The sequence below is a fragment of the Podarcis tiliguerta genome, assembly GCF_965153285.1.
Source record: "Podarcis tiliguerta genome assembly, chromosome: 3".
NCBI classification, from domain to species: Eukaryota; Metazoa; Chordata; class Lepidosauria; order Squamata; family Lacertidae; genus Podarcis; species Podarcis tiliguerta.
The window spans coordinates 111,562,733-111,582,310 of NC_139536.1; the positions used below are offsets into that span (position 1 = coordinate 111,562,733).

Here is a 19,578-nt window from a genome sequence, read left to right on the forward strand (position 1 = left end):
TGTTAAAACCGTGTTTATGGAAGACAATCTTACTTGGCTGTGAGTGATTGCCAAAGAAGAAGACGACGACATTTACAATATGCTGCTCAAGCTGCATGGCCCTGTAAACCTTCAATAAATTTCAAGCAACCGCAGCAGCTAGAAAAAACGTATTGCAAAGATTGAAGCAACTCCCACAGCCCGAAGCAAAGTGCAGGGGTGGCACTTACCGTGGGGGTGGCACTCCTAGGAGTGACGCAGTGGCTCGGCCACCTGCTGGCTCCGAGCTGCCCAAAATGGCATGGGTCTTGCACAGCTGAGGGGGAGGCAGCAGTGGACCCCATGGGTGGCTCGCCCTGGCACAGGGCACACAAGCCTCCTCAGGTGCCAGAGCAGCTAGCTACGCCGCTGCCCACAGCTAAGAGGCAGTTTCCTAGCCACTTGCATGGCATTCCCCATTAGTATTCATACATAGCAATCCCAGGGAACTAAACATGCACCGAGTCATACCTGTATGTCCCCTAAAAGTTGTGATCAGGTTGCTGTTTTCTTGCTCCAGTTTCAGGATGGTCACTTGCCCGGAATGATCGCCGATAAAAACATGCCGGGTCTCCATATCAAATCTGGCGAGGAAGCACTCAGGAATCTAACAAAGTTCCAACTCTTTAAAAGTGTGTGTGTTGCTACCTTTTTGAATGACTTTGCACAGCAGTCCCCAAAGGACTACGGTTGCACCTCAGGGCTGCTGGGCAAGAGGCAACATCCGTACAACTCATCTGGCAAGCACTTGAGCACAGCAGCACACAGCACATGCTCACAACTCACAGTCTGGCTTCCATCGCTCAACCTCAACAAGATCATCGTCCCTGGAAAGGGATGCTTTTCATTATGTGTCTGTGCATGCCAGAAAATACCTGGGCAATGGAAGCTTTACGTCTCATGCATGAGGGGAAAGGACTACTATACTATGGATCTATTCATGTTTTTCAGTGACAGCAAATTCATTTTCTATGTGGCACCAAAAAATTTCTGCCTTGGTAATAACGTTTGTCTTTACAGAACACACTACTGGAGGCATTCATTCATTCAAATGCACACATGCACACATTTCCACTAGTTAACCCCAGCAGCAAGCAACACACAAACCACAAATGCTAGGGTAAGTCAGCGCTTAAATCTCAGAATGTTAATTAACCACAACCAACCACAAACATGAAATCTTGCCGCCCAGATTGGCATCCCTAATTCAAGTTACGGTTTTTGTTTCCCTGAGATGTTAAAGCTGACTTGAAATTAATAACTTGGAAAGTGGTTAAAGGATTGCTTTTTGAGAAAAAAGGTTGGTTAAGAAAAGTTTTGGATTCCCCTAATGGCACAAGATACAATTACTTGCTGTTTATACTGCTTATATTTTGTGAACTGCTGCAAGGCTCAGTTTACTTTTGGCAGCTATTATTGGCAGCAAAGTCACTTTTACAAATTCTATGCTCACCATTTTTGGAGCACAACAAGGTTATGAAAATGTAAACTCTGAAAGCTCTTATAAATCCTTAAGAATTAAAGCAACACACACACACCCCGCCAAAAAAAAAGGCGAATGAGAGATGCCACAATTACTGTAAAGGATACTGGAGTCCGCAGGCACCTGCAGTAATGCGGTAAGTGCCTAGTCGCTGCCCACTTTCTGAGCAATGCCATGTGAAATGCTTATCCTGTCCTATGCTCAGGATCCATTCCATCTCCAGAACAAACAGAACCATCAAAACTCTGCTCTGGTGAGCTGCAAAAGGAAAGAGGAAGAGAGGCATTAACATCTTGTGTGGGAGTTTCTCCATCTCCACCTCCCATCTTCCACTCCATCCTTAAAGGTAAAGGTAAAGGCCCAGTTGCAGACGACTCTGGGGTTGCGGCGCTCATCTTGCTTTATTGGCTGAGGGAGCCGGCTTACAGCTTCAGGGTCATGTGGCCAGCATGACTAAGCCGCTTCTGGCGAACCAGAGCAGCACATGGAAACACTGTTTACCTTCCCGCCACAGAGGTACCTATTTATCTACTTGCACTGGCATGCTTTCGACCTGCTAGGTTGGCAGGAGCTGGGACCGAGCAACAGAAGCTCACCCCGTCGCGGGGATTCGAACCACTGACCTTCTGATCGGCAAGTCCTAGGCTCTGTGGTTTAGACCACAGCGCCACCCGTGCTATTCACATTTCTTCCATGCTACCCTAATCTGTGCTATTTTCATGTATTCTTTAATGCCATTAAAATGGGGTGGGAGGATCAGGCCTGGTGTAAGCCTGATTCAGCTAGAGAGAAGCAAAGTGCTGGTGGGGTTCTGCATGTTTGGGGTGGGGGGAGAAATAATAGCTGGCTGAACAGAGTACACGGCCCTAAAAATGTGCTGCAATTAAATGCGGTGTTTCGGATGTCAGAAAAACAACTGGTCAAAAGACGAGGCAGCAAAATGCCAGTGTGAGCTATTCCTGCTTTCAGTGACCATAGTTCTTTCACCAGGCGAGAGAGACCTGGGGTTCTCCAGATGTTGGATGATGGGACCGCAGCCCAGCAACATCTGGAAGGCCACAGGTTCCCCACCCCTGTTCAACACCAATAGGAGAGAACAAAGGTAACAGAAGCCACTGCAATCACTTCCACATGCAATTAATTCATACCACATTTAAGATTCCAGAATTGTTACAACATCAATTTTGTGGTTTGTTTTTCTGGGTCCACCACAGCACAGTTAGCCATTTTATTTGCATCCTCCCCATTAAAAGATGGGGGTGGGGTACTCAAACAAACAATCATCTGTTCAATCCAATTATGTATTTATTATTGCTGTTATTTATTAACCACCTTCTACATATATGCCTTAGGGCAATGTACAAAATATGGTAATAACAACTGGAAAATGAATTAGAGTGCTGATTAGCCTTCCTCCTCTCATCAGCTCCATGTCACACAATGCTATTCAAGACGGCTTTTGTTAAAGAAACCACTGTTTCGAAACACCATGCTTTTGGATTCCCAAATGCTGGCGCTTTTGTCAGTATATGGAAACATCACAGCTGCAGACAGCCAGATTGTTGACATCACATGATGCACCTATCTGTGGGAAAGAAGAATTTCCCAGGAAGTTCACAGGCTGGAAAAGTCTCTGTGAAGAGTGTAATTTGAAACCTTCCGTGTGCGCATGTACAGGAAGTTTGTCAGACGTGCTGGAAGAACTGAACTGACAAGACGTGTTTTTCTGTAGTGCTGTAATGTCAGAAATAAACACCATGTAAATAGATTTCTGACTACTTTTTTCCCCCCTGCGGAAGCAGGAGGGAGGGGTTGTGCATTTTACCCACGCTTGGGAAAATGTCGCCTATCAAAATCTCCCTGGTCTGTCTGGATGTCAGCCAGAGGAGGTTACCGGTAAGCAAGCTCCGAGGACAGTGAGAAGGGGCCAGCCTCTATGGAGGGGGCTTGCAAACCGACAAATGTTGACCAAAAATGTTAGAAATGTGTGCGCCGCTGAGCACAAGCGGGAGAACTGTGGCAGCTGCAGCATGCAGAAGCCAGAGCACGGCTTAAGTACTCTGGGGAGGATACAGAGAAGGCTGGAGAGAACTAAAGGATGTGGTGAGAAATTGGCTTTGATGAGAAAACTGGCTTCCCACAGTTGTAACAATAGGTTTATCAAACACCTCCGCAGGCTTTGAAAAACCAAATGCAAACTGCAAGCACAGTGTACAGACCAAGCAGGTATAAAATTATGATGAAATCAGTGCTTTTTTTAAGGAGGCCAGAGCTGAACAGCTCTAGGAGACCTTAAGTATCAAACCTTACAGTTTTGAGAACTACAGATTTAACTATCATTCAAGTTACACGTTCTTTGTGGAGTCCAATGCACAAGGCTGCCTTTTTGAAGTGCACAAAGTTTCCAGAACTATTTCCTGCTCTATTTTTTTTTAAGAGTTCAGCAATTCCTAAGGGATTTGCTATGTATTTGGGGGCCTGAAAGATGCCACACATAGGGAAGAGGCTGAGCTGATTTCGCTTTGTAAGCGACAAAACACGGAACAGAACAATAAATGAAATGCACAGAAAGGTAATGTAATTCTTTAAATGTCTTTCACTCTGTCCCTGTGATTCTCCAGACAGTGTTTTGAGGTGGGGTGGTCATTCTGATCCACATACAGCAAACTGCCCCTTCATAGAATCATAGAGTTGGAAGAGACCACAAGGGCCATCGAGTCCAACCCCCTGCCAAGCAGGAAACACCATCAGAGCACTCCTGACATATGGTTGTCAAGCCTCTGCTTAAAGACCTCCAAAGAAGGAGACTCCACCACACTCCTTGGCAGCAAATTCCACTGTCGAACAGCTCTTACTGTCAGGAAGTTCTTCCTAATGTTTAGGCGGAATCTTCTTTCTTGTAGTTTGGATCCATTGCTCCGTGTCCGCTTCTCTGGAGCAGCAGAAAACAACCTTTCTCCCTCCTCTATGTGACATCCTTTTATATATTTGGATGTGTTTTGAGGTGTGGGTGATCATTCTGATCCACATACAGCAAACTGCCCCTTTGTTTGGCCTCTGAATCTCATGTTCTGCAACCATGTGGTATCTGAAGAAGTGTGCATGCACACAAAAGCTTATCCCCAGAACAAACTTAGTTGGTCTCTAATGTGGCACTGGACAAGTTTTTAATTTTTTAATTTATTTCGTCTGCGTCAAGACCAACACGGCTACCTACCTGAATGTGGCGTATTTGTTACTATACTATGTTTTCACACAAAAGCAATAGGTCTGGGAAGTATAGACAACTCATTTCAAACTCACTTGATATTTTCAAAGTGCATACTTGAAAAATGACCAAGTTCTCTTTTTAAAAAAATGAATTCATTTCAAAAAAATAAACACAATAGCAGCCAAACTATTACTTCATAATCCATAATCTAACAGTGAAGAGGACAGAACAGATTAAACGTTTTGGAGATGTTTTGGCTTGTTTGCAAAACCATTCTAAACTTTCCCAGAAAACAGTCTCAGGCCTGCCGGAACTTTAAAAAGAGCTGATCTAAATATTCATAAGCCTATGTGGTCTCTTGTTTTGAAGGCCAATGAGGCAAGATAAGATAAAAGTAAACCTCTTTTTTTTTCCCTTCTACAAGTAGGATTGCATCTCTTACCCTGGTAACTTTTAAGTGGAGTCATCTTGTTGTAATCTTCTGATAAAATAAATTCCTGGAAAATAACAAAGTAGCCACTTTAGAATGTGAAGTACGAAGTAGATATCTACAGAGTAGTTTGCAATGTAATGTTTCTTGTTAAAATCCAAGAATTTATCACTTTGTTCATTGCTCTGGACTGGAGTCGCATCTTTTTAGATCAACATGTGTGGAAAGTTAAGCTCATCAACTCCATCTGCCCAGTTAGCAATACAGAAGAGCTGTGTATGGGTATCACAGTTAGGGATGCATGGAACCTATATCCCTGGTCTGTCTTCTCGGCCTCTTCACACTCTGGGGATAGCTGTGGAAAGTCCACAGAATGGCTTGCATATCTTTGCTTTCCTCAATACACTTGTGGGCATGCAGAGTTCCCTCCTTACTCCAAAACAGCAGAGATGCATTACAGCAATGGGCTAGAAGCAGCGTGCGTGTTTACTAGCTGCGGAAGGAAATTCCTATTTCCACGGAGAACACATCAAGAGAGCCACCCTCAGATTCAGTTTCTGCTTCTCCCTGCTCCCCTTTTTGTCAGGTACAGTGGTGCCCCGCAAGACGAATGCCTCGCAAGATGGAAAACCCGCTAGACGAAAGGGTTTTCCGTTTTTCAATGCGCTTCGCAGGACGAATTTCCCTATGGGCTTGCTTCGCAAGACGAAAATGTCTTGCGAGTCTTGAGATTTTTTTCCGCTCCCCACCCCCTTTTTCTAAGCCGCTAAACCGCTAATAGCCTTTTAGCAACTAATCCACTAATCCCTTAAGCCTTTAATAGCCGCTAATAGCCGCTAAACTGCTAATAGCGCTAATCCGCTAATAGGGTTGCTTCGCAAGACGAAAAAACTGCTAGACGAAGAGACTCGCGGAACGGATTAATTTCGTCTTGCGAGGCACCACTGTATATGGAATCATTTTATTTTATTTTATTTTATTTTATTACAGGAAATATTTATAGGCTGCTTTCATTGAACTCATGCAAGATGATAACAACAACAATAATAACAATAACAATAACAACAACAACAACAACAATAATAATAATAATAATAATAATTTATACCCTGCCCATCTGGCTGGGTTTCGCCAGCCACTCTGGGCGGCTTCCAACCGAATATTAAAAACAATACAGCATCAAACATTACAAACTTCACCAAACAGGGCTGCCTTCAGGTGTCTTTTTAAAGTAAAATTGTCTTTTAAAAGATCGCTTACACAACAGTTAAATATACAAATGAACAGGGAAATAATTTGCACTGGCAGGCACTGGTTCTTTTCCCCCCGATGGTAAGTCAGTCAATATCCAGAACCTTGCGTCTGATTATAACAGCCCCCCAACTTTGCACATATACATGTGCAAAGAACTATTGCCAAGGAAATAGTGCTCATTACTCGTGTCTCATTCTAATTCAACAGGAAGTTAACACTTGGGTGAAAGTGTACTGGCTCCTTTGAGCCCAAGGAAGCGAGACTTCTATGCCGCACTGATGTTACCGTTTCACAATACTGACAATGAGACTCATGAGTACTGTTCGTTCAGACCAAGCATCTGTGTCTTTAGGCAGGCATGTGATTTAGATTAAGAAGCAGAAGGGAAAGCTGTGCAACGAAGAAATCAAACGAGGAACTAAATAGCGAGGACAAAACGAGAGGACGCCAGCAACGACAGGAAAATCATCGTTACCACCACCAAAATCCTATCCCAATTTTTTTATTCAATAAAGTACTCAATAAAAAAGGTAAATGTGGGTATCTCAGAAACCCGGCTTAGCACAGATCTCAAAAAGATGACAAATTTACATGAAGGTAGCACTGCCTCCATTTCTTCCCCTTCTGTTTGCCAGGTCCCATCACCTCCTGGCAAATCGAAGGGGAAGAAATGGAGGCAGTGAGAGATTTTACTTTCTTGGGCTCCATGATCACTGCAGATGGTGACAGCAGCCACAAAATTAAAAGATGCCTGTTTCTTGGGAGAGAAGCAATGACAAACCTAGACAGCATCTTAAAAAGCAGAGACATCACCTTGCCAACAAAGGTGCATATAGTTAAAGCTATGGTTTTCCCAGTAGTTATGTATGGAAGTGAGAGCTGGACCATAAAGAAGGCTGATCGCCGAAGAATTGATGCTTTTGAATTATGGTGCTGGAGGAGACTCTTGAGAGTCCCATGGACTGCAAGAAGATCAAACCTCTCCATTCTTAAGGAAATCAGCCCTGAGTGCTCACTGGAAGGACAGATCCTGAAGCTGAGGCTCCAATACTTTGGCCACCTTATGAGAAGAGAAGACTCCCTGGAAGATACCCTGATGTTGGGAAAGGAGAAGGGGACGACAGAGGACGAGATGGCTGGACAGTGTTCTCGGAGCTACCAGCATGAGTTTGACCAAACTGCGGGAGGCAGTGGAAGACAGGAGTGCCTGGCGTGCTCTGGTCACGAAGAGTCGGACATGACTAAACGACTAAACAACAAGAAGCACAAAGCCATGAGGAGAAACTGAAAATCTGTAAATTTCACCCAAGTTTGTTTTGTTTTTTTAACCCAATGGCTTTAAGACAAAATAACAGCAACCATTATTACGTGGAATCTAAGGGAAACTTAGCCCCGGTCATCTTGAGGAGAGATCAGCCTGGGTAGAACTGCGCCCCTGCCCAGAGCTTTGCTTGAGGTTTTCGCTGTTTCACGCAACAAGCAAAGCTAAATGCTCATCTTTCTCACATGCATAGCTTCCTCTGGAGCCCAGTCAGGCATTACGGCTGCAATTTGACAATATTAAAGAACCCAGTTCTCCAGCAACTTGATCACATACTTTCTATTCATAATCCACGAATGGAAAAAAATAAATCAGAAATCCAGCTTTGCCCTTTGTGTTCTGTTCGTTTGCAAATATTTATAATTTTGAATTGCCATACAAACCCCCGCATGGTAACCCAGATGATCCCAATGTTTAACAGCAATAAGCCTTGTGAAAAAAGAAAAAAAGCTACTCATAGCAATCACTGGAAACTTGTCAATAAAACAGAAGCCAGACTTTACTGACTATGCTACCAGTACAGATCAATATCCAACTCTGACCTCACTCAAATATGCTTATCGATCTTATGATATCCTACGGTCAATTCCCTGCTGGCAGTTTCATTTCTGTTATCCATTCCACTTCCTCTCTGCAACTTAGGAAGCAAAATGGAGGCTCCTTCCCTCCACTTCGGGTGACTCCTTTGCACAACAGCCAGGCCTCAAGAAAAGCAAGACTCTAATGGCCTTGATTTTTGGACTCTTACATGCCAAAGACAACACAGCTTTGTAATGCCGTGAAGATTCAGCAACACACTGACTTAAGGGAAGACGGGAAACATTCTTTAAAAAAATCACAGGAGAATCCCACCCTCTCTTGGGAGTGCACAAATTGTTCAGGATTAGAAGAGAATAAAAGGTTCCAATTACAGAAAATGATCTATTATACAGTACATATGATGAAGCCTGGCTTAAATTAAAAAGCGACTCGAATATACCGTATTTTCCCATGTATAAGACTAGGTTTCCCCCCCGCAACAATAATGTCAAAAATTAGGGGGTGTCTTATACACAGGGCCATTTCCCCCCATTTTCTTAAATCTAAGTCCCCAAAAATGTCTTATACATGGGGGCGTCTTATAGACGGGAAAATGCAGTATTTTGTTTGCTTTTAAAAAGGTGCATTTTAAAGATTGCACGTCTGTTGGGATAAATTGATAAAGAAGATAAAGAAATCCAAGATTTCTGAAGACAAGGATTTGGAAAAAGAATGGAGCTTGAGGAGACAGCTGGAAGGGAAAGGGGGAAAGAAAACAATATTATTTGTTCTCATTTCTTCCCACCACCTCTTTTAAAATGCTGTCTTTGGCTTGCACAAAATTAAACAATCGCAATGGAAGAACAACAGCGTTTGCTGTATGGTGAGCGACCCTGTGATCACACCTACAAGTTGTGTGAACAAATAACTACTGGGAAAGATGTGCCCCCCTTTTTTAGCCTAATAAAAAGGGGAGCAAGCTACAAGAATAACGATTGAGGCTGAAATTGTGTGACTAGAATGCTGCCCAACTGCAAGTACCCCAAAGTGTCCAGTGAATTCAACTCAGACCCATCCCTGAGACACATGTTCTTAATCGGCTAATGAGTTACCCGTGTGTTTTGCTCTATAAGACGCACTTTTCCCCTCCTAAAAAGTAAGGGGAAATGTGTGTGCGTCTTATGGAGCGAATGCAGGCTGCGCAGCTATCCCAGAAGCCAGAACAGCAAGAGGGATTGCTGCCTTTGCTGTGCAGCGATCCCTCTTGCTGTTCTGGCTTCTGAGATTCAGAATATTTTTTTTCTTGTTTTCCTTCTCCAAAAACTAGGTGCGTCTTGTGGTCTGGTGCGTCTTATAGAGCGAAAAATACAGTAACTTTTTTTATTTCAGGAACCGAAAAACCCTCAATGTGGTTTACAAAAGACAAAACAGTAAAATCAAGAAAAAGTCACACTCATGCTTTAAAACACACGACAGTCAAAATACTAAAACAGATTTAAGGTCACCTGAAGTTTCTAAGCATCTGGGTAGGCTTGTCTAAACAGGAATGTTTTTAGCAGGTGCCTAAAAGGATACAGTGTAGGTGCTTGCTAGATCTCAACAGGCAGGGAGTTTCAAAGTTTAGGAGCTTCCCCACTAAATGAACAGAGTTCTTACAAGCCACTCTTCTCATTGGCAAAGCCAGTTCCAAGCCATTTTGCTGTCTTGGGGCAAGATGGTGCCCTCAACAACTCATGCAGATGCTGGCTAGACTGGTGAATCTTGCTTCAACGCTGGTGACAGGAGTGAGGAGATTTCACCCCTCCCATATCCAAGAATCTCCTGAGGAGTCTGCTGATTCTGCAGAGAGGAGGAGGCGTGTTCTGCTCTCTACTTATTCTGCTCCAGCACCACATCAAAGGGTCAGTGAGTGAGTCGGCCAGTGTGTGGGTCAGTCAGTGTGTCGGAGAGAGAGAGACTGAGTGTTAGAGATCGTGTGTATAGATAAGGTTGCTGCTAAGAGCAGCTGCAGGCACTCAGTGCGGTTCAGCATTCTTTATGCTTAGATCTCATTTAGCTCTGTACAGTGGTGCCTCGCAAGATGAAAAGAATCCGTTCCGCGAGTCTCTTCGTCTTGCGGTTTTTTTCGTCTTGCAAAGCAAGCCCATTAGCGGATTAGCGCTATTAGCGGTTTAGCGGCTATTAGGGGCTATTAAAGGCTTAAGGGATTAGCGGATTAGCTGCTAAAAGGCTATTAGCGGCTATTAAAGGCTTAAGGGATTAGCGGATTAGCTGCTAAAAGGCTATTAGCGGCTTAGATCAGCTGATAAGCGGCTTAGATCAGCTGTTAAGCGGCTTAGGGGCTTGGGAAAAAGGGGGGGGGGAGGGGAAAAAAACCCCAGGAATCGCAAGACATTTTCGTCTTGCGAAGCAAGCCCATAGCAAATTCGTTTTGCGAAGCACCTCCAAAACGGAAAACCCTTTCGTCTAGCGGGTTTTCCGTCTTGCGAGGCATTCGTCTTGCGGGGCACCACTGTATATAGTTGTATAATAGTTGTAGATAGAATAAAGAAGATATTCTACAGAGCTGCTCTCCGAGTTGTTTATATACTCTTCTATACTCTGCTGTACTCTGCTGTGCGACGACTGTCTACTTGTGGAAGTGAATCCGGTGCTCACAACTCTAAGCTGTGAGTCCACAGCACTTTGACTGGAAGTCCACTGGAAGTGCTACCTAGCTCGCCTAGCCCAGTCGGGGCTGAAGTGGATGAGTCCAGTTAGTGGCACTGGCTCAAGGGCGATGCTGCCAAGGAGAGTGTCCTCCACCTCACCCAAGGGAGGGAGATAGCTTAAGTGGTGCAGGGCAGGCCACACATAGCTCTGTTTGTTTTAACCTAAACTAAATGAAATGTACTGTAGTCGAAAAACCATGAACTCCTGTCTTTCCTGTGAACTAACTAATAATTGCCCCCCTTCTTTCACAAAGAGATGCGAACATCTGCAAAGTAGAAAGTAGAAAGGTTTGGTCTATTTAAGCCAGGCTTCCTCAACCTCGGCCCTCCAGATGTTTTGAGACTACAATTCCCATCATCCCTGACCACTGGTCCTGCTAGCTAGGGATCATGGGAGTTGTAGGCCAAAAAAACATCTGGAGGGCCGAGGCTGAGGAAGCCTGGTCTAAGCAGTTGTGTTTGGGCTGCTTGCATTGATATTTTGACTGATACAAGATCGTTAAAGCTGAAATGGACTTCTGCCATCTGTAAACTGTAAACCATCTTTATAATGTAACAACCTCATTACAATAATTAATGTGAATGTTATGTGATAATTTGCCATTTGTAATATTGGTGAACTGGAAAGTTTTACATCATTCTGCATTAAATTCATGCACTGATAGGATTTGATCGAAGGATTTGATTATGGTTATACGATTATCTTTTTGTATTGTCACTGGACAGTCCCCACCATGATATTTTACTGCTACATTTCATATGTTGAATACCCATTTTACAGTAGTTCCTTCTATCTCATGTTCCATGAGCTAGATACCATGAGGTATCATTCAAAATATTTGAATTGCCTCAAAAGCCTTTCTGAAATCCAATCATATTTTCCTTCTGTTTACTCTGCCAATTGCGATCAAAAGAGCTGTGCTGGCATAAAACCATGCTGACTGCTAATAAGCACTTCCCTTCTTCTAGGTGCTTACGGGTTTGCTGTTTAATATCTGCTCTAGTATCATCTCAGGTCAAGAAAGTCAAATGAGTAAGTCCAACAGCAAGTTGCTGCTCCAATGATCAAATACTGTGCAAATTCTTCCAGGGACCAAGCTAGTTTGCTCTGTACTTCCCTGTACAGTGGTGCCCCGCAAGACGAATGCCTCGCAAGACGGAAAACCCGCAAGACGAAAGGGTTTTCCGTTTTCAGAGGTGCTTCGCAGGACGAATTTCTCCATGGGCTTGCTTCGCAAGACGAAAATGTCTTGCGATTCTTGAGGTTTTTTTCGCTCCCCAACCCCTTTTTCTAAAGCGCTAAGCTGCTAATAGCCTTTTAGCAGCTAATCCGCTAATCCCTTAAGCCTTTAATAGCCGTTAATAGCCGTTAATAGCCCTTAAACTGCTAATAGCGCTAATAGCGCTAATCCGCTAATGGGCTTGCTTCGCAAGACGAAAAAACCGCAAGACGAAGAGACTCGCGGAACGGATTCTTTTCGTCTTGCGAGGCACCACTGTATAAAGGTTTCCATTTTGGAAAGCGGACCATCTAACCACTGTATGAAAGTCATCAACTATCATCTACCTGCAGCAGAAAAAGAGGGATGGGAAACATGGGATAGGAGGGACTTCAGGAACTGGTGCCTAGTTGCCTTGTTTTCCCCTTCCCTCCTGTTTTGTTAAACATTTTAGAGTATAAACCTGCCAGCAGGGAATATCTTGGTTTTTTATTAGTGCTGAGTGCTGAGTGATGCTTCAAGCAATAGGATAATTAATAGTAAATCCACACCCCTCCCCAAAAGAAAGAGCATCAGGAAGATGACTCCAAGGGATGAGTCTCTGAACTGGGTGGAATCCACAACAGACAAGTTAAAGCAGTCATTTTCCTGGAGTTTAAAAAGAGCTTTTTTAATATCAGCTTTCAAGTGATACCACATTTTATGTCCTTTTTTGAGATGCTTGGCTCCCATTCTTTCCCATTTTATCTCACGTTTTAATATCAATGTAGCGTTTGTGGAACTGTTCTATCTGAAAGCCACGTTGTAAATTCGGTGACTTTAAAGGCAGGGTGAAAGCCTCTAATACAAGAGACCAGGCTCATTTGAATTCAGACCAATCCAATGTTTTTGGAGATGGTCCTTCATTGCCCCGATCTCTTTTCACTATTCCCTACCCTGGTGTTTGCAAGTACTGCTAAATGCCTCCTTATTTGCAAGGACTGTGGCAAAATAGATCAGGAGGTAATTTCTGTTTTCCTCTAGCTCAGTGTAGTCTGCCTCATACAAGCAAAAGGACAGAGGCAGCTACAGGGGCCTTAGGGAAGGGGGAATGGAAAGAAAAAGTAAAGAAGATACACTGCGCCTTCGGGATATATTTTGAGATTCCCAACTGAAAGTAGCCTATGAACAAAAGGACAACTAGCACTACCGGCCTCAAGATGAGGAGAAAAAGGTGCCCTTCAGCAGTGATGTCTAGTGCTTAATTTTTTCCCATGGAAAGATTTCGGTTTCACACGTTCATTAGTAACAATGAATTGATGCAAACTGCAAATACTGCATTAGGCAAGCTTAGCCATTTCACCATTCAGTTTTGCTTATTAAAAGCTAGTAAGAAGAAGAAGAAGAAGAGTTTGGATTTGATATCCCGCCTTTCACTCCCCTTCAGGAGTCTCAAAGCGGCTAACATTCTCCTTTCCCTTCCTCCCCCACAACAAACACTCTGTGAGGTGAGTGGGGCTGAGAGACTTCAGAGAAGTGTGACTGGCCCAAGGTCACCCAGCAGCTGCATGTGGAGGAGCAGAGACGCGAACCCGGTTCCCCAGATTACGAGTCCACCGCTCTTAACCACTACACCACACTGGCTCTCTCTAGTAAAATAGACACACTAAATTAGATCACTCTCTAGGGCAGGGGTGGGGAACCTCTGGCCCACCAGATGTTCCTATTTAGCCAAGCTGGCTGGGGTTCATGGGGGAAGTATTTCGGCAGAATCTGGGTTGCCAAAGGCTTCCCACCCCGACTCTAGGGCACCAGCAAGATTTATGGTCTAAATTATCCTATGCATATTGCCCTAATTTGCATAGGATTAATTTCCAAAAACCCACATTACTGGACCTCAGATTTGTGCAACAGGAAGGATGGCAAAGATGAGCATTCCTAACCCTGGCAAGACAACGCAGTTCTCCAACCCTTAACAGCGCCTTTGAAAACTAGCATTACTGAAACGTGCTACAGCTAGGAATTTCCGTCCACGGGGCAGGCTTCTAATTCTTTGCACAAACCTATCTCTGAACTCTTGGCACTGTACAGATCCATGTACCTAGTAAATAAAGTAGGGAAAATCAGGAGTTTTCTCAGAACACCACCTTTGATATACTGTAAACCACCTTGTGATCTTCAGATGCAGGACAGTACAGTGATGGGAAGTTTTGTTTCTGCCTAGAATGTTCAGTTCATATTGAGTTCACCTGTTCCTGTTCTTAATGCGTGGTTGACCACATCTATGGTATGCGATGGTTATGCCCTTTTAAGTTTTGCTATATCAATCATTAGTTTAATGAGTATATCAATCATTAGTAAATAGTTTAATAAGGAGGTTTTCATACCTGTCTAACTCTGTGTTCCTTTCCCAAACCTTTAATCTATTGATGATTAATGCCTATATGCAGCCTATATGCAACCCTTGCTTTGTCTTTGTGTTACCCAATCAGCAACAAGCACATACGTGGCAATGCTGTAATATTCAATAAAAGGGACTCTCTGAGACATGCTCAAGAGATGCCTCCCGTATGACACTTGCCACTCGTCTGTCGTTTATTTCAACCCAACAGTACAGAAATTTAATAAATAAAATAAATTAATATTTAAATGTTTTACTCATGATTATAAAAATGGTGTCCATGGGATCCAAGCCCCCTAGTAATGAGAGTGCTACTGAATGCAGGAAAAAAAATTGCTTGCAACGTGCCATTTCCGGTACCGTAGATTTCAGCTCCATTCCCCTGCCATTTAATTAAACGCTCAAAAAGGAATTCTCGGAACACAGAGGCCTGATTTGGGAGTGGATGGGGGCACATCTTAACTAGAAATCTTATCACGTGTACTTACTGAGATTGCACCGTTATCTAGACCGACAGACAGCCTCCTTGTTTCTGGATTAATGCACATGCACGAACACGGAGCTGAAAAGGAACATATTGTTGAACTTAAGACCTTTACTGTTATTGCTCACAAATGTCAAGGCAGCTTTACTACAGTGAGGGAGACAGGGATGTGAAGATAGGAATCCAGTGCATGTCACCTGTTGCTGGTGAACCTTTTAAATGCACTTTTGGAGAGCAAGGATTTCAGAGGGGGCAAGCTGGGATACCTCAGTGGGCAGAGCACAAGACTCTTAATCACAGGGTTGTAGGTTTGAGCCCCGTTGAGCTAAAGATTCCTGCATTGCAGGGGGTTGAACAATATGACTCTCGTGGCCCCTTCCAACTCTACAGTTCTTACTTTTTTCTTTTTTTGAGAAGTAAAGCAGCTAGTAAGCCTGATCTTTATTTATTTATTTATTTATATTTTTATTAAAGATTTTCTTGATTTACAGAAGTATTGTAATGTCTCTCTCTCGTAATTTTTCCATGTAAAATTTTTACAAATCAGTTTCATTTGTTGAGACATTAGGAAGAAAAGGGGGAGAGGGGTGTTGGGGGGGGGGAGATGGGTGGGGGTGGGGTCGGGTGGCAATGTTTCTATTTTGCTTAATGTATGTAGGGCTTGGTGTCAGTGTGGCTTGTGCGCGTTCTTTGTTGTTCACTTGTGTTCCTTTGGTGGTGAGAGAGGTTGGGGTTGGCCTAGGGTGTGGTTATTCATTTGTGGTTGGCTGTGGTGGTCTTTGTTTTCATGTGTGAGTGGGGTGGGTGGGTGTTTTGGGTCAGGTTAGCCATATTGATTTGTATGCTGTTGGTGGATTATTGTCATTGTCTTGTTGGGCTGTGTATGTGATAAAGGGGAGCCATACTGGGGTAAAGGCGTCTTCTTCTGTTTGTCCCCGTGTCAGTTTCAGTTTATTGGTTAATTTTTCTAGTAAGGTTGTTTCCCATACTATTTGGTACCATTGGTCCATGCTTACTCCTGACAGGTCTCTCCAGTGCCTGGTTATGGTGTTTCTGGCTGCTTAAAGTAGGTGGGTTATAATGGGCATTGTTGTCTTGGAAGATGTTTAGTAGGGCCAATTCTGAGGTGATTTCTAATACTTGTTTAGTTATTTTACATATTTCTCATATGGCTGTTGTCCAGAATAACTCTACAGTTCTGTGATAGTGTTCTCAGCTTTAAGAACCATGAACTGGGGATTAAAGTTTCTGAACAGGAAAGCACATGGCAAGCTTGGGATGAATGTACTGTTCAATGCCCAGGACAAAGCTGTGCTATATTTCAGCTCCTCAAATCAGCTATGAGGCAACCAGGTGTGGATTAATCTACTGCTCCTCCCATAAGTACACATGGTTGCTTGCCCACAGGATAGGAAAAATAACTGAATTCACAACTTTTTCATGCTCTTCTGCACAGCTTTGATTATAAATCCCCCAAACACTTCCTAGTTCTGTGCTGCCTTGGCTTCCAAACGGCATCCTAGCAACGTTATGTTCCGACAAGGTTCTACGTCTGCAATCTTTATTCTTGTTTCAGTGGATACATGAATATACTCCTGTATATCAGTTCTGGCTCTTGCATTATAATTTGATAGCCTGCTTCTTTCGAATGCTAGATAAATATACCCTAATTATATAAAGTTCAAAATTTCCGTCAGCTCGCTTTTGGAGAACAGTACTTTTTAAAAAGCCTGATTAATGTAGTCATTTTAAAGCCTATGTTGCCTGGAAGAAGCTGATTTTGATCAATGGTGACAAATGGTGAAGCTGAGAGATAATCAATTCTGGTTTTTAAACTAATTTTGGTTCTGCTGTATTTATTTTAATACTGACACAGAAAATGTCTCTTGCTAACAATTAAGCTGAGCTTTTGATTTTAAGTTAACACACCGCCTGAAGTACTACACAAATTTAAGTTTACTTTCTTGCTATCAATGTTTTCTTTCTCATGTCTTTGGGAATCTCAAAAAGGAAGGGTATCCAATGCTATAGGAACATCATAGGCCAGGGTGGCCTATAGGATGCCCTCCACATGTTGCTAAACAACAGCCCCCATCAGTCTCAGCCAGCAGAGTCAATGGACACAGACAGAAAATGGAATCCAAGAACACTGGTGTCACATTGGTTAAATTTGTCATAAACCAGAATCTTTTGTTTTAAAAAGTTCAACGTATTTAAGTGTCATCAGAATTGTGTCATCCACACTGTGTTCCCAACAGCTAATTACTGGTGGGAGTGGTGCTGAAAATTGAGAATTAAAATGGACTAAAGATTGCAAATACTTACAAGGCAGTTGATGGTATATGCTAGGCCAATACTGACCACTGTCTCTCTTCAGCCACACACGAACAGTTCTGTAAAAGAAAGGGGGGAAGCATCTTTAGCATTTTCCCATCATTCCCATCTCATTAAAAAAAAATGGACACAAGTGCTAGCTGAGGATTTGGCTAACTCAACTTGGAAGCCTTGACAGCCATTAAGAATTAACCCCAACATGGAAAACCAACATTAACCACAATGGGCCCCATGCCTTCATATAACGAATATGGAAAAGTAGCTTGGTAAGCCATAAGCAACTGCATCAGTCTTATCTTGCCACTTATTTCCTGAATCTTTTTTAAAAAAGCAATTTATACAGTGGACACTCGGGTTGCGAACATGATCTGTGCAGGATGCACATTCAGAACCCACAGTGTCTGCAACCCACAGCGGCGCGTCTGTGCATGGGCGGGTTGTGATTCGGCGAGTCTGCACATGCGCCAAGCACGATTTGGCGCTTCTGCACATGCGTGACCGGCTGAAACCCGGAAGTAACCCATTCCAGTACTTCCAGATTTCGGCAGTCTGCAACCCAAAAAACGCAACCTGAGGTATGACTGCACTGGTTTTCTGGAAAATTCTGGATACCCCTAATATTAATTCATTTTCCCATGGGGAAGATACAAGAAAAGCAATAAAGTTTTAGTTACAGCATTTAAGAGCAATTTCACATATTGCAACATTCTCTCACAAGAGCACTTCAATCCCACACTTAACATGCCACCCACTGGCGCCTCCTATGAGCAGCTGAAGCAGAGGGCGTAAAGAGCCACCACTGAACCCAACTGGCACCATTTCTGGACATTTCCATATTGATGCACCATTAGGAGGAGTCCGTACTTCTCTTTTGTGTGTTTACAAGAGTTCTCAACCAGTTGTAGATGCAAAACAAAAATGCAGCTTTGGTTTGTCCTATGGAGTTCAAAAATATTGTCAGTCGAATGAGCACCAAGCTGAATATTATGAGCAAATCACTTTTCCCAGAGGCCATGACTTTGCTGTCATCTGTAGTTCTTGCTGTTGTTACTACTCATCTCTCGCTTACACTAAAAAGTAGTTATAGGGAGGAAATATGAAACGTTCTATGGAGGTATCTGTGATGTTGTTGCCAAGGAAGAAACCCAAGATCTGAAAGGATGACAGATTTTCATCTTGTTTTCTCATACTCAAAACAACATTATGGTTTAAACAAACAACACACACCCATTTTGGAGTAATGCATATCTATGGCCTTCCCAGCAGATTAGCTCATTGTTACTGTTTCTTGAATGGATGTGTCAAACACATCCATTCTTAAGGAAATCAGCCCTGAGTGCTCACTGGAAGGACAGATCCTGAAGCTGAGGCTCCAATACTTTGGCCACCTCATGAGAAGAGAAGACTCACTGGAAAAGACCCTGATGTTGGGAAAGAGGAGGGCACAAGGAGAAGGGGACGACAGAGGATGAGATGGTTAGACAGTGTTCTCAAAGCTACAAACATGAATCTGACCAAACTGCGGGAGGCAGTGGAAGACAGAAGTGCCTGGCGTGCTCTGGTCCATGGGGTCATGATGAGTCGGACACGACTGAATGACTAAACAACAACAACAACTGTTTCTTGTTTTTTGTTGTATACACTGCAAATAATTATTTGACACACACTTAGAGGCCTTAAGGGTAGGAAAGAAGCACCTTGAATTGAGCCCAGAAAACTAACTGGAAGACAGTACAGTTGGTCTAAGACCAACATAAATTTGGCTGCAGCATTTTGCACCAGCCGCTGTTTCCAAATACTCTTCAAGGGCAGCCTCAAGCAGAACATGTTTCCATAATTTGGATAGAAAATGATCAAGGCATGCATGTACAATATTTTACTAGAAATGTGAGTAGCGTGAATGGGAAAAGTAACAAATGCTGTGTGAGCTGAAGAGATAGGACATATTCCTTTCCTTTCTGCCAGCGCTACAAACTCAGGTATATAAACTAGGTGCCAAATGGCTCCTTAAGCCAGGGTTGCAGTTGCCAAAAGGGAATGCCTAGTTGCCATTTTGGGGTCAGACGGCTCGAAAAGTTGTATTTTTCAATATGACTTTTTGGTTCCTGAAATTCATTCTGGTTGTGCAGATAAAATATAACAGACATAATTCTACAGAATGTGTTGCTAGTGTGTGAAAACAGTCAAGACCCAAGCATGCACCTCCCAATAAT

At 43.2% G+C, this 19,578-nt stretch overlaps 1 protein-coding gene across 2 annotated transcripts in view; it reads right to left on the reverse strand.

Annotated features, from left to right (window-relative positions):
• The window catches only part of WDFY2 (WD repeat and FYVE domain containing 2), a 48,310-nt gene that overhangs the window by 10,627 nt on the left and 18,105 nt on the right, over positions 1–19,578 (reverse strand). For both annotated transcript variants that reach the window (XM_083435425.1, XM_083435426.1), the window contains exons 2-6: positions 17,357–17,424; positions 15,036–15,109; positions 5,155–5,209; positions 1,609–1,759; positions 490–602 (exon numbers count right to left, since the gene is read on the reverse strand). In XM_083435425.1, the coding sequence (XP_083291551.1) occupies positions 490–602; positions 1,609–1,759; positions 5,155–5,209; positions 15,036–15,109; positions 17,357–17,424 (461 nt within the window). The remainder of the gene's footprint in view (positions 1–489; positions 603–1,608; positions 1,760–5,154; positions 5,210–15,035; positions 15,110–17,356; positions 17,425–19,578) is intronic.